The sequence below is a fragment of the Hylaeus anthracinus genome, unplaced genomic scaffold (assembly GCF_026225885.1).
Source record: "Hylaeus anthracinus isolate JK02 unplaced genomic scaffold, UHH_iyHylAnth1.0_haploid 11982, whole genome shotgun sequence".
Classification (NCBI taxonomy): domain Eukaryota; kingdom Metazoa; phylum Arthropoda; class Insecta; order Hymenoptera; family Colletidae; genus Hylaeus; species Hylaeus anthracinus.
The window spans coordinates 8,596,658-8,609,480 of NW_026534330.1; the positions used below are offsets into that span (position 1 = coordinate 8,596,658).

Below are 12,823 nucleotides of genomic sequence, written 5' to 3' on the forward strand. Positions count from 1 at the left end.
TATATTCAGGAAGAACGACGCCCCGACGAATTATGCGAGGGACTCTCGGAACGACGCTTCCGGCGCGGGATTTCGCGGAACGCTTGGAAATTCACGGTGCACTGCTTCAATGGAGATGGCCGCGCCATACGCGGTTCCGGTGAAGCGCAGGCGGGAGGAAACGAATGCTTGATGGAGGAAAACTTCGCGAAGCAACAGAGACGTCAATTGCTCCCGGTGTTAGTGGAGTATTTTTATTTTTCAACATCCTAATTTTGCCTGATATGACACGCTAGGGGTCGCTACAACGGTGATTACCGGGTAAATAATTTATTGTTGATGCCTCGTTTAGTGTTGCGAGAACTTCGCGTGAGGGGTTCGAGGTAAATTTTTCTCGGACATATGATATTAATGATTACTAGACTGCTGACGTTTATGGAAATTTATATTTTTGAATAACTCCATCAGTCACATAAAAATTGTAACATTAACATTACTGACGATTTTTCTGACAATACTGACACATTTTTCTATATTTCCGAAACTGGTCAAAAAAAAAAAGAAAATGAAAAAAATACTCTCTTAAGGTCTCCAGTGGGAGAACGGTCTAAGGTTGGTCGAAGTGCATTTGCACGGCACCGTTTCACGTACGTGAATATTCGCTCTGTTCGAGGCTAAAGCTCGAGTCCGGCAGCGATATCCTCTCATTAAAGAAGGGACCCTCATTATACGGCTGCGCGCTGCGGGACCTTGCTACGATTATATTACATTATTGTAATTGATCGCAGCACATGTAGTAACTGCAGCGTGATTCTTAAACAATAAACTCATTACGTGGTAACAAGGAACAGTCGATACGGAGCGCCGCCGGTAATAACCTATCTCTCATAAGGCTAGATCCTGTGGCGAGACCCGTGCGCGCACAACGATCCACCAACGACCGATTCGCGTTTTGATCGATCGGTCGACCGGTCTCGACGGTCGTAAAACGTGCACCACGGCGGCAGGCGGCGGTATGCCCTCTTTTCACGCTCCCCCTTTCTCTTTCCCTTGCTTTCTCTTTTACCCAGCTATCGTCTCCTCTCTGTCCGTCCGCCATTCGTTGGCGGCTCAAACACTCCAAAACGAAGAGCGCACGTCGCTCCAGAATTCATCCGAACTTTACCATTTGCTCATAACAAATCGTCAACGTTTCGAGAGCGGAAAACCGTGTTGAATGTGCCTCCCGCGAGTTCCCCGCTTCGTTGCGTTATTTGCACACTTCGTACGCATATTCGGGCACGGGGAAGTGCTTTTCGAGGAATCTTGTCGCGGTACAGGGTGATTAAAATTGTCCGTTCTCTCCCCGTATGGAGGAGTTTTAGATCTTTGCACTTGCATATCCACTCTTACTTTTTCTTCAAAGGTTATAATTCTCGTTATAGTTCAAGGAGAGCAGAAACTATTTGTTTATCGAAGGTATGTGTACATTCTATGTTAAACGGGATAATTAACAATGGAACAATTTATTTTAAACTCTAGATATTCACTCTCAACAGATTCAGAAAAATACTATTATCACAGGTGTAGGTTTTCTCCGGAAAGTTATTATTCCAACACTATAAATATTAATGGATCCAGGTAGGTTCACTATTATGGGAGCTTTGTAGACCAAAAACTAGTCCTTAAATCTAATAGATTCCTGGTTTAATTAGTCCATTCATCTCGTTTAAAAACGCAGGATTAAGGATTAAAAACAGGTTATGCTCGTGGATTAAGGATCTCGAAGAACCGCGTTACATTGTGAGTTTCTTGCGTTTTATCCCTCATTATACACGCCCATTAATTCATCGAACCGTATCGCGCGAGCGATTTATAATAATTCTGCTAACGTTTATAGCTCGTTCGTGTTGGACTTTATGACACCTGAGCCTACAATTTATACCTTCTATGTCGTAAACTCTACACCGCAACGTCTAACTTAAATCCTTAATCCAATATCAACGTTCGCGTTTTTTACGTCGAGCGCGACGTTGTAAACGAAACGCCAGCAGGGTGTCAATAACTTTGGTGCAAATTCAACTAAGGGATTCGCTGCTGGAGGTTGCTGACAGAGAAAGATCCACTCAAATTTAAATAGGTAGAGTACATCTCCTCAAGTCGTTGAAAGATGAATAAAGTGTCTTTTTAAATTACGATGAAACTTTTCAATAATGTCATACTCGAGAAAACTATCATATTCCCAATGTGTGAATGTTAGAATGAGGAGGAATATTCAGCACCCTCAAAGAACTATTTTTATTTCTCTTGAATAAAGAAGTAGTTCTCCCATCTAAAGTACTAAAGAAAGATTCAATTGATATTATAAACATATTCTCCAGAAAGAGTATTTTCATTATAAATAAAGAAGAACAAAAGATACTCTCTGACGAGTACTTTTATTTTAATTCTTCGACCCACAAACAATCTTCAACGACAGTGGTGTCTACAATTCAGGACACAAAATTTAAAACTATCGTTTAGGGCGATATGTCCTTATTGTGTAAACGAAGAATGACCAGTTTTCCTCAAAAACTACAGTATTAGGATTTTATTAAATTTTTCCATACTAATTTTAGTCCAAGTTAACCCTAAAAATCAAATTGCATTAGTTCGAGAAAAAAAAGTAATTCGGGTCTGAAAGGGTTGAAATGAAGCTACCAAGTGGCTTTCCGTATTCCCAAATGTATGCAGAGATCCGAGCTTCTCAATTAATATATTCCGGTTGGAGTTAGTAACCATAAATTTCACTGCGTCAGGGAGCCTTTCGATAGACAGGGTTTCGCCAGCAAAGTGTTGCACGTCCGGATGAAAATCGAGGCAATCTAAGCAGAAGCTGGAACGCGAGGCCAGTCGGAACCGCGGGTGCCTAATCAGCCGATTGTACCGAGGAAATACCGTTCCCATGGAATGTTAATGCGATCTTCACCAACGATCCTTAGAAACCGCGGGTTCCACTTACAGCTGAGGCTAAGCAGAGCGCCAAGACAACCCATTTCGCCTGCTGCACGCACATATTGTTGCGCAATAACGTTCTAGTGGCTTTTCTCGATTATCCTCGACGGGCAGCCATACAACAACCCCGAGACGACGAAACCTCTTCCTACTACGAGAGCCCTTCCAGTTTTAATGGAGACGTCAGATTCCTTCTCGCGATCTCTTCCGCGTTTCTGGCGGGAACCGCGAAGCCTACTCGGTTTCTTAAGTTTCTCCGGGTGGTCACGACTTCGTCCCTTTTACATGAGGTAATATTTTCACGGGGAACGTATACACGGTGAGTCACGAGAAACAGAACACTTAAACGGAACCAACGGTTGCACGGTGCAAAACAGTTATTACACGATGCCTCCGAGCATTTTATTCGAGCCGTTGATTTATCTTCTTGGACCTCTTCGTGGTTATCAAAGTGCCTGAGTAAGGTGTAGGGGCTGTTACTGTGTGATACATCATATGGCAAAAAAGGTGATTTCTTTTTTTAATTGCTTGTAGGTATTAATACAAATAGCTTTCTAGTCTCTGACATGTATATAATTCAATTTCTGTAATTTATATTTTGATATTTGTCACAATTGTTTCAAAGTCAGATAGTAGGTTCTTTTTGTATTAATCCAAATAGGTAATTAAAGAAAATATATATCTGACATTGAAATAATTTTGACAAACATGCGAATTAAAATTATAAAAATGAAACATGAAAGAGATTCTACTGTATGGACAATTTTGTAAGACTATACATAGAGACTGTGCATATAGATTATGCACAAATAGGTGCAAATTAGTAGATTCAATCCAACATTTCCCTGTTTACTAGTTTCCTTCAGAAGTATGAGGAAGTTATGGATAAACGTACCGTTGTCATTTGTTATCGAAATGGATTTTGTCGCAGAATTGTTTTGTCAATCAATTGTCCTAGGCACGTTAAGTGTTTGCTCGTAGCTATTTCTGTTTCTATTCCGTACTCGCTTCGTTGACACATACGTATGTGGGCGATACTTCCTGTATTTTACTATACTTTTAGACTTTAATGAATAGTACCGTTTCCGTTTCATTGTAAAAACAGTGTCAATGTAAATCACGTAAGTGCTCCAAAAATTCATAAGATCTTTTAATTTTTTTTTTACTTTCCCGCTGCTAGAATAATTTATTTCAGCCCCCACAAGATATAGTGGGAAGAATGAAAGTATCTAAGAGTGTCTTCGAGTCTCTATAAAATTTCTAATCCCTGACAATACACATCGTTCCAGCGATAAACAATGTGAACACAAAAATCCTCAAACTATTTTTCCAATTCGTACCAAAAACATTCGCTTGCGTGTGCATCGTTTATCATTTCGACACCTGAATTATACCTCACTGGCTTTTCTACTCCGTGGATAAAATGTAACGAAGAAAGAAGGGGTCGACGTTCCGACGCGGAAAGTTAAACAGAACGAAATCTCGCGACGATACAGACAGACCGCGAGGGCCACGTAAGAGTTTTCAATCGGGAACTTGATTCGTTTCTGCGAAGATATGAAATTCCTGTTCCCCTTTCCGTTGGTTTCTCGGGCATGAACGCATAGCTACGCCACTTTTGATACGGTTCCGCCTGGGCAAGGACCTCTCGACCCTGCCTGAGGTCGAAGCGGAGCTCGAGGGTCGTCGTGAGCGACCAGCTGGCAGAGACCTTTCGCTTTAGGTTCTTTTCAAGGTGTGCATGTGCACGTTCGGCGTGCTCTGGCGAATGCGGGGCTTGACGCGTCGGCGTGATATCGCATAAACGTGCGTTCCAGCGCACGGTTTCTATCGAAATCGGAAGAAGCGCCACGGGTCCCGCAGTGGCGCCCTTCCGCATACTTCCTGGACGTCGATATTTCACGCTCCTAATGGATTCGAATACCTTAAACACCGTTGTGTCCCTCTATCGCCTCGTAATTACCGGACGAATGTAAAATAAGCCTTTTCGCGCGCGTTCGAGCGTATCGGCCACCGCGATACGTCTAATGGTCTCTGTTGTCGCGGCTCGTTTGCGGGACATATTGTTGCTTGTCACGATTATGACGCAGTTGTTTATTAATTAACCTTTTAGTCCGAGTACCCGCTGCGAGCTACCCGATGGACAGCTTATAACGGTCCGCGGGAATGTTGCGATGCGACGGACCTCGGGGTTGTGGAATTCGTTGCAACCTTTTCATAGATTAGATGATCAGCAGTGGGGAAATTTATGTGATTTATTCTGAAGTGATATTTATTTGCAAGCTTGTATATGCAGGAATTGACGGGGGATTAGTTTGTTGTTTTTACAAGCATTTACTATATATTGGAATAGAATTAACATTAATTTCATTACGGTCCCAGATAGACTTTTTTTATTTACTGACAAATAGTCTATTTTGTTTCTTGAATGGAATTTTAAGAAAATATTTATTTTCTGTTAACGAAAACAGCTTTCTTCGGGATTAGTTCCTCGATTGGAAACATATCAAAAAGTCTTTACCATTTTCTAATCTGATGCTCCGTTGTCAAGATATAAAGAGTTAAAGCTTATTAACGTGACTTTTGACGCACGCTAGTCAGCTGATCGCACAGCTGCGCATGCGCCCACGCACGAGAAATACAAGTCCTAGCAAAAACTTCAACTGCTTGTATCTTGATAACGAAGTTTCAGATTGGAAAATGGAAAAGAACATTTTTATCTATATTGACAAGGTTTTTTTCTTCCAAGTAATAAACCATTGAAAATATGTCATTTATAAATACTTTTATACGTTCTGAAACATCTTCTCTGTATATTTTTTAATTTAACTCCCCAAATTCTCGATCAAAAAAAAAAAAATATTTCGCACTTTTCGGTTATTTTTGGACCAAGAGTTAGCTTTTCTGTAGTTGCATTGGCAATTATACTGAGCTGTACATAAAGGGACAGCTGCAGTACCATTCGACGCATCCGAACGACTACCCAACTTCAAAAGTTTCCTGTGTCCCATTTATTTAGCTTCAAATATTTACACACCAGGAAAAAAATAAATTGTCCGACAAAGGGAATCGAAGATGCGATCGTTTTGCGCCAGAGGAAACTCCTACGCTTTTACAGGCAGGAAAAATCCAGCTGGTAAAATGGCCCGATAGCGTATAATTGAAACGCGCGGGCATCCTCTTTGTCTCTTTGCTCTGCCCACTTTTACCTAACATTCTTCACGGTATAGTGTTCCTAATTGACTTCAAAACCACTTCATCGATCTGTCCTCGTAGTGTTTGCGAAAAGCTACACGTCACTTTGTGCCCATCTCCCTGTGAAAGAACGTATCAAAAGATGAGTGATTTAACACCGAACGACTAAAGCGCAGGTACGCAGAGGCTGTAACGAGAATTCACCTATAAAAAAGGGGATTTCATTTCAAAGCGAAACAAACGATTACTCTTGTAGAGATTCGTCGAGAATACTTTTATTAGGAAAATGGTTTAGAAAATAGGAACTCAAATTTGATAAAAATTTGAACCAATCATTGAAACTACAAAATTATTAAACTAATAAAACGTTGTATATATCATTTATAATTGATTTAGTAAACCTGCGACGGAATTTGAAAATAATCATCTACATGCGAAAAAAGAAAGTTTCCGTATCAGATTCTTTATCTATCGTTCATTTTTCAAACAATGACCAACAATTTGCGATATAGAAAAATCTGAAACATTGGATACATACAGAACATTTCAATTTGAACGCGATACTATTTTTCATTGGAGTCGAGAAATGTGGACGAAAACCCGATTTATTTCGTGAAATGTTGCGGATTGATACTAGAGACAACAACAATATACACATTTATCCGAAATTGTTCCGAATGTTTATTCGGATCGTATTTTCGAATAATTTTGAAAAAATTTGTTTTGTAATATTATTAGAATGTTAAATTATCCTGTTCGCGTGTTTATCACAGTTTGTAGTTCATCCACGATTTTTCCCCTACTTATAAGGAACCGGAATGATAATTCCACGATACTCTTTAGAAGCGTCTGATTATGCTCTGTTACACTCCACTGGCAACGTAATGAGTACACCGTGAGCCAGACTCGTTTTCAGCCGCATACTTAAAGCGATATCCAGCTGCTTTGCTCATTTACATGGACACGAATGAAAAGTCCAACTGGGTAATGACCTTAATTATAAATTCGGATAAACGTCCATAAATTGCCATCCTGGTATCCAAACGACTTCCTGCCCTATTACATCATCGTCGTTGCACTCTTAGTTTCAACATGTTTACATGAACACAAAGGAAAAGTTTGACCAGACAACTTTAATTATGTACTAGCAAATTTAGAGACCTGCACAATTAGACATCTCGCATCGACCTGTTTTTAATGAAATCTAGTTCAATTAAAATTGTTTATTGGAATATTCACGCGAGATGTAACGCAACACCAACGCAAGGGTGAGAAATATCGCTCGACGAGACGTAGACGGGTTAGAATACGCGTGAAAAATATTTAAATAGAGTCGACTCCCGTCGTTCGGAGCAGAAATCGCGAATACCCGTCTCGTAAAACGGCAAACACACGAGGAATCAAGGTGGCCCAGAGCTATTTCTCTGCAACTTTTCCAGAAGGATAGCTCGTTCCCTTTGGTGTTCCAGCTCGCATGAAACGTCGGGGACGGCCGCTTCATGACCGAGAAACACTCGAGAGTCTATAGGAGCGTGATGTAACGTCGTCCCTCGACCGAAGAATCCAATAACTGGAAAACGCACCGGAGCGTGCAGAGGTGCCTTCGATTCTCGAAGACCTACTCGAGGGAGACGAAGAGAAGAACCGTGCTGTACGTCGATTCGCGACGAATCTCGGCGACGACTGCGTCCGCCTTTTCCGCTGGCGGATATCGTGCACGCGACAACGACGAAAAAGAACCACGTTGTACCCGGGAAACGATCGTACGTCGAATAGGATTCGCTATGCAGCCAACGAAAAATAGCCATGACGATACTCACCGGCACAGGAAGTCCCTCTCGCCTAAACAGAGCTCCAGGCAGTGCTGTCGCGAGGAGGCGGTCATAGATCTGCGCGTGTGGCTCTGGAGCCTGTGCCCCTGAACCCTGTCGATGCACCAGGCTCGCTCGCAAGGCTTCACCGCCAGGCAACTCTTCTGGGCGTAGATCGTGAACACCGGAAACTGGGACTGCGAAAGGGCACCTGGAACAAAACGTTAGAGTCTCGTTAGATCGGAGACGTCATTTATTTGCGAATCAACGTACATCTACTGCTGGCCTTTTAGGGATTAGCAAAGGTAGACGTATCCCACAAATGGAAGATTAATTGTATAGGTAGGATTCGCCTTCGCGATGTTTTTGTTACTATCGGTGATTTAAGTTTTATGTTGGGTCTCGTCGATTGTCTTTCCAGAGGTACATCAGGAAGAGGCTATAATCTAGTAGTTACTCTTCGAAAAAAGAGGTTTGGCGTTTTATGGCGGGCTTCTGGAAGGGCTTATTAGTGAGGCTGATTCAGAAAACTGCGCCTTAAGCGTATATTCTTATAAGAAAAAACGCTGGCTGATTAGAACCAGCAGGAACTTAGGCTCTAGAGGCAAGTCTTCATTTGGTGATATTAGGAAGCGAACACGATCAATCATGTAACTGACCGCTGTGACAGCTGTGATCGTGTCCATGTACAGTACATATTGATTGTACTGTTTATTGCTGATATAGATTAATTTTAAAAATTTGTGTATATTTATCTCTGACGTTTTCAGACTTGAATTATTTTTGTTTCTCGTACTAATGTAATTTAATTTTTCGGGTTAACTTGGACTAAAATTAGTATGGACAAAATTTTAAAAAATCCTCATAGTATAGTTTTTGAGGAAAATTGGTCTTTCTTTATGTGCCACTCTGATATTCGCCCTTTTGGTTTTAAATGTTGTGTCCTCAATTGTGGACACCAGGTCTGAAAGAGGTAGGACATTTATTCATTTAGTTTTATTAAAGAATGGTATAGGTACTAATTTGAAACTTGATACTCGTGAACCTGGTTAAACTGATAGGTAAAGACGTAGAATCTAGTAAGAACGAAAGTATAGACAATAATAAACCTCTCATTAAAATCATCTTTTTCACATTCCTAGTATCGAAAGGATTCTTTGAAAAATGTTCCCCTCAGCAAGGAACTTTCGCCACTTCATACTTGATTCAACAATATCTTAATTCAATGATCCAGCGTCACATCGACGCCCGATCAACGTTTATTATTCCTCCAGCGAACGAAAGTGTCACGAACGCTCGTTATTCTTATCCCGTCGATTCACCGCGGCCAAGAGGGACCCCTAAGTGGCGCAATAATTTCTCCGCCCTAGTGTCGCTACCGTGTCACCCTTCCCCTACGAAATCATAATTAATCTCTGGTAGAGTTACGAACAAGGGGAGGGTTTCCGATCGTGATTCGTCGAAAAGTTTTCCCTGGAATAGACATAGGAGTAGTGTGGTTCCTCGAATGGCGAAATTCGCCAGGAGGCGTAAAGATATTCAATTACCCGTCTCCGAATGGTTTCGTTGGCTAATGCCTGTAACTAATTTTAATGACTGTAGGTTGCGACCGCAGTCGCGACCGCAACACAAATGGACGTTTCTTCCTTTTGCGGTATCGACACGATCCGTGATGTGGAATCTTTCGCAGAACGCTAGACAGTAGGAAGATGTTCCTCGTTACGGGCTGAGGGGTACGCGCATTACAGTAATCAGCGGCCACTTCCGGGGCCTACATGTAGAAGACAGGTACCACTTACTCGTTATAATGCTACCGCATTACGAGATAATGGAGCATCGTCGGATCGTAAGCACTTTGCAGGTACGAATAGAATTTTATCGGAAGACTAAGCAGCTTCCTCTTCTTCTTGTATTGTTTCCACGGTGTCGCTCGATGCTCGCGTTTGATGTGTTCCGAAAGTGTGAAGCGTCATGGCGTTCCTCAGCATCGAATCTTAACTGTCTGCGTTATGTATACTGTATCGATATATACTAGACTCTGGATTCTTTTTTAGTTTTACTATACCGTAGTTGCATACTCGTTTATAATTGCATTAACCTACAATCCTCTGAACATATAAGTTTTCCTTACTCACAAGTCCTAACTATACCTTTGTCCATACAGTAAACCCCTGAGTATCACGATCCCTCGATTTAGGTACATTAGTGACGTCCCGATGGCAATCATTATTCTTGCTCCCGTAAAACACTGACGCGCGGAAATTTCAACTCAATCTTGCTACGTTTCGAGCAAAGTGCATCCCCGAAAATTGTAAAAAAGACATAAGCTCAGAGAAGTTACACTCGTGGGGGTACATTGGACCCCAGAGTGGTGCTCCAAAGTTAATACGACGGCGTACTTCCATCTTCCAGTAAGATTCGTTCAACAAAACGAGGAATCTTCGTCCCCATTCTTGCACCGTAAGGGATAATTACGGCAAAAAGTCTGAGATGCGATGAAGAAGTTCGTTTGAGGGAACGATCGAGGACACGGTCTCCTAGATTATACGCTTCGAACGTCGATCTCCCTCGCGTCAAAGTAGTATTTGTGATCTGTGACAGGGGGTCAATTAGTAAATCACGGATTTTGTTACTTCCGCTCGGCTCGGGAAATAATTTACCATGTCGACCGACTAACATGGAAACGATACCAACGAGTAATTACCGGTACCGATCGATTCCGCAGCATTCGCATAAGGGAACGCAGCTATCGGTTGCATCCAGACCACGGAAGGAAACGTCATACGTAGGCCGTGGTATTGATCGCTGTTATCATTTGCTTTTTACCATTCGTTTAACGAGCTCTCTTCCGCATCGCTCGGTTCGCTATGAAAAATATCGGTACACAACATCGCAAGCTGTTGGAATTTCTGACCATTCGAACACGCGGCAGATACCAATCGCCAAGTGTGCTTAACGAAGAGAAATTTAGAATCGTTGACGAAACAGATCAAACGTGCTCTGAATTAATTCGTCTGCTACACGAATGAGCTCTAAGTTTCCTAAAAACTCTAATATCTTTTATTCGTACCCTCTATATTTATTTAAGAAATTTGTCGAATTTAAATAAATGCTCCATGTTTCAAAAAAGAAATTTGTAATTGTAAATATATATAAATATGTGGGAAGTTTTAGGCGTATATATTTATAATGAAAAATTGATTTGGGAACATGAAGCCTATCATTTAAATTAGACAAATTTCTTCAATAGATATAGAGGGTACAAATACTTATGGGATTGAATACATGTATATCCTAATGTCTGATTCCTCACGTGCTAAATTAATTCCTGTTTACTTCATCTCAGGAACGCCGTTTTTCATCTCAAGCACTCTGTCCGAGCAGATTCCGCGATACCTATAGTCCTGTCATTCGAGACAATCCCCAATTGCTTATCAATAAAAGAGTGCGCGGCGATAGTTGAACGCGCCGCGCTAGATAAGGCGGTAAATGAATTGAACCGAGACTGTCGATCCTCGAATGCGCGTCACTTTGGCAACGCTCCAGTGCATCTACCCACTGTTTTCGTTTTTTAACGGTGGGGATGTAGATCTCGAGAGAGAGATTGCTCGCGGCCATAAATCTCTTAATTTCTGCTGGTAGCATAGAACGTATGACGTTAACGTGCTTGCTTTGGAACCCGCTATCCCCCTTTTAACCGAGCGTTTCTACTTTTCGGCGAGTTATCCGGGCTCAATTTCTATCAACGGGTTATCCATCTCGGCGCCCCCTTATCGCGCGACTTCCGCCGCAAGCGAAAATCTTCCGCCTCGCCGGAGGACGTGCCTTTGTACTTAAGGAAACGAAATAGCTTTATATCGCCATAAATCCGACGAGATTTATCAGCCAGTGCATCGTTTTACCGGCACGCTACATCATTTCATACTAAAACACAGGATTCCCCCCGTGAGCCAACTCGAGGAAGTACGGAAAGGAAACTTTCACGTGTAGGTTGTCACGACGTCGAGGGAAATGTGGAACGACCTGGGCGCATCTGCAGCGGCGGTATTACGGAACGGCGACCGCACAAAATGATGCAAGTAAACCGCCTGTGTACCAGTACCGCGGAACAGTTCGATTTCTGATATACGAGGCACATTTAGATACGATTCAGCCTCAAGTGGCATCGGCAACGTACCAGCTCTCGCTGTCCTACCGACTCCTTCGTCGCGGTGAACTTGATGTATAATCTCGGTTTTCTTTATCTACCCGGTTCCCCTTTTCCCGTCGCTTTTTCATCCTATTCGCGCTCTTATTTCTCTCTGTCTTCTACGCTGCCCTGACTTCCTTCCCTCGAACAAAGGCAATGAAATTCCTTCTCTGCGCGGACTTTCCGCGCTTGATCTTGTAACGTGGATTACATTGAATTCTTGCGTGGGGTGGTCTGGTAAAATTTTCCACTTTAAATATTCTTCGAGTCGGACAAGCCGAGGGGGAAATTTTTATCAATGAATCGAAGCGTTCGGTCGAGGTTTGGTTTTCCTGCGGATTTAATGTCGTTGATCGTTGCTTAGGGGGGCGTAGGATGGAGAATATTAATGTGATCGGACAAGATTGTATGATGAACGTTAGGTTTTTGGGAAGTATTCAGTTTTAATCTGCTACATTTCTCCATTTTTATTATTCTTAAAGTTGAACGAATTTAAACAAATAGTTTTGATAAAACTATTTTACGTAGTGTCGAAATTGAAGAATAAATTATATCCAATGAGTTATGTTTCATGAAGTATTAAATTTTAATATCATGAATTGTGGTTTGAAGTGTTTTCGTGAAAACTAACAGTTTAAATATTCCCAGGATTGGAGCTATCAAAATATATGTCGAA

At 41.8% G+C, this 12,823-nt stretch overlaps 2 protein-coding genes across 5 annotated transcripts in view; one reads left to right on the plus strand and one right to left on the minus strand.

Annotated features, from left to right (window-relative positions):
* Nucleotides 1–12,823, plus strand: part of LOC128885921 (autophagy-related protein 16-1) — a 645,660-nt gene that overhangs the window by 321,888 nt on the left and 310,949 nt on the right. The window lies entirely within an intron of this gene.
* The window catches only part of LOC128885920 (uncharacterized), a 104,564-nt gene that overhangs the window by 63,904 nt on the left and 27,837 nt on the right, over nucleotides 1–12,823 (minus strand). The window contains exon 2 of the mRNA XM_054140303.1: nucleotides 7,968–8,169. Coding sequence (XP_053996278.1) covers nucleotides 7,968–8,169 — 202 coding nt within the window. The remainder of the gene's footprint in view (nucleotides 1–7,967; nucleotides 8,170–12,823) is intronic.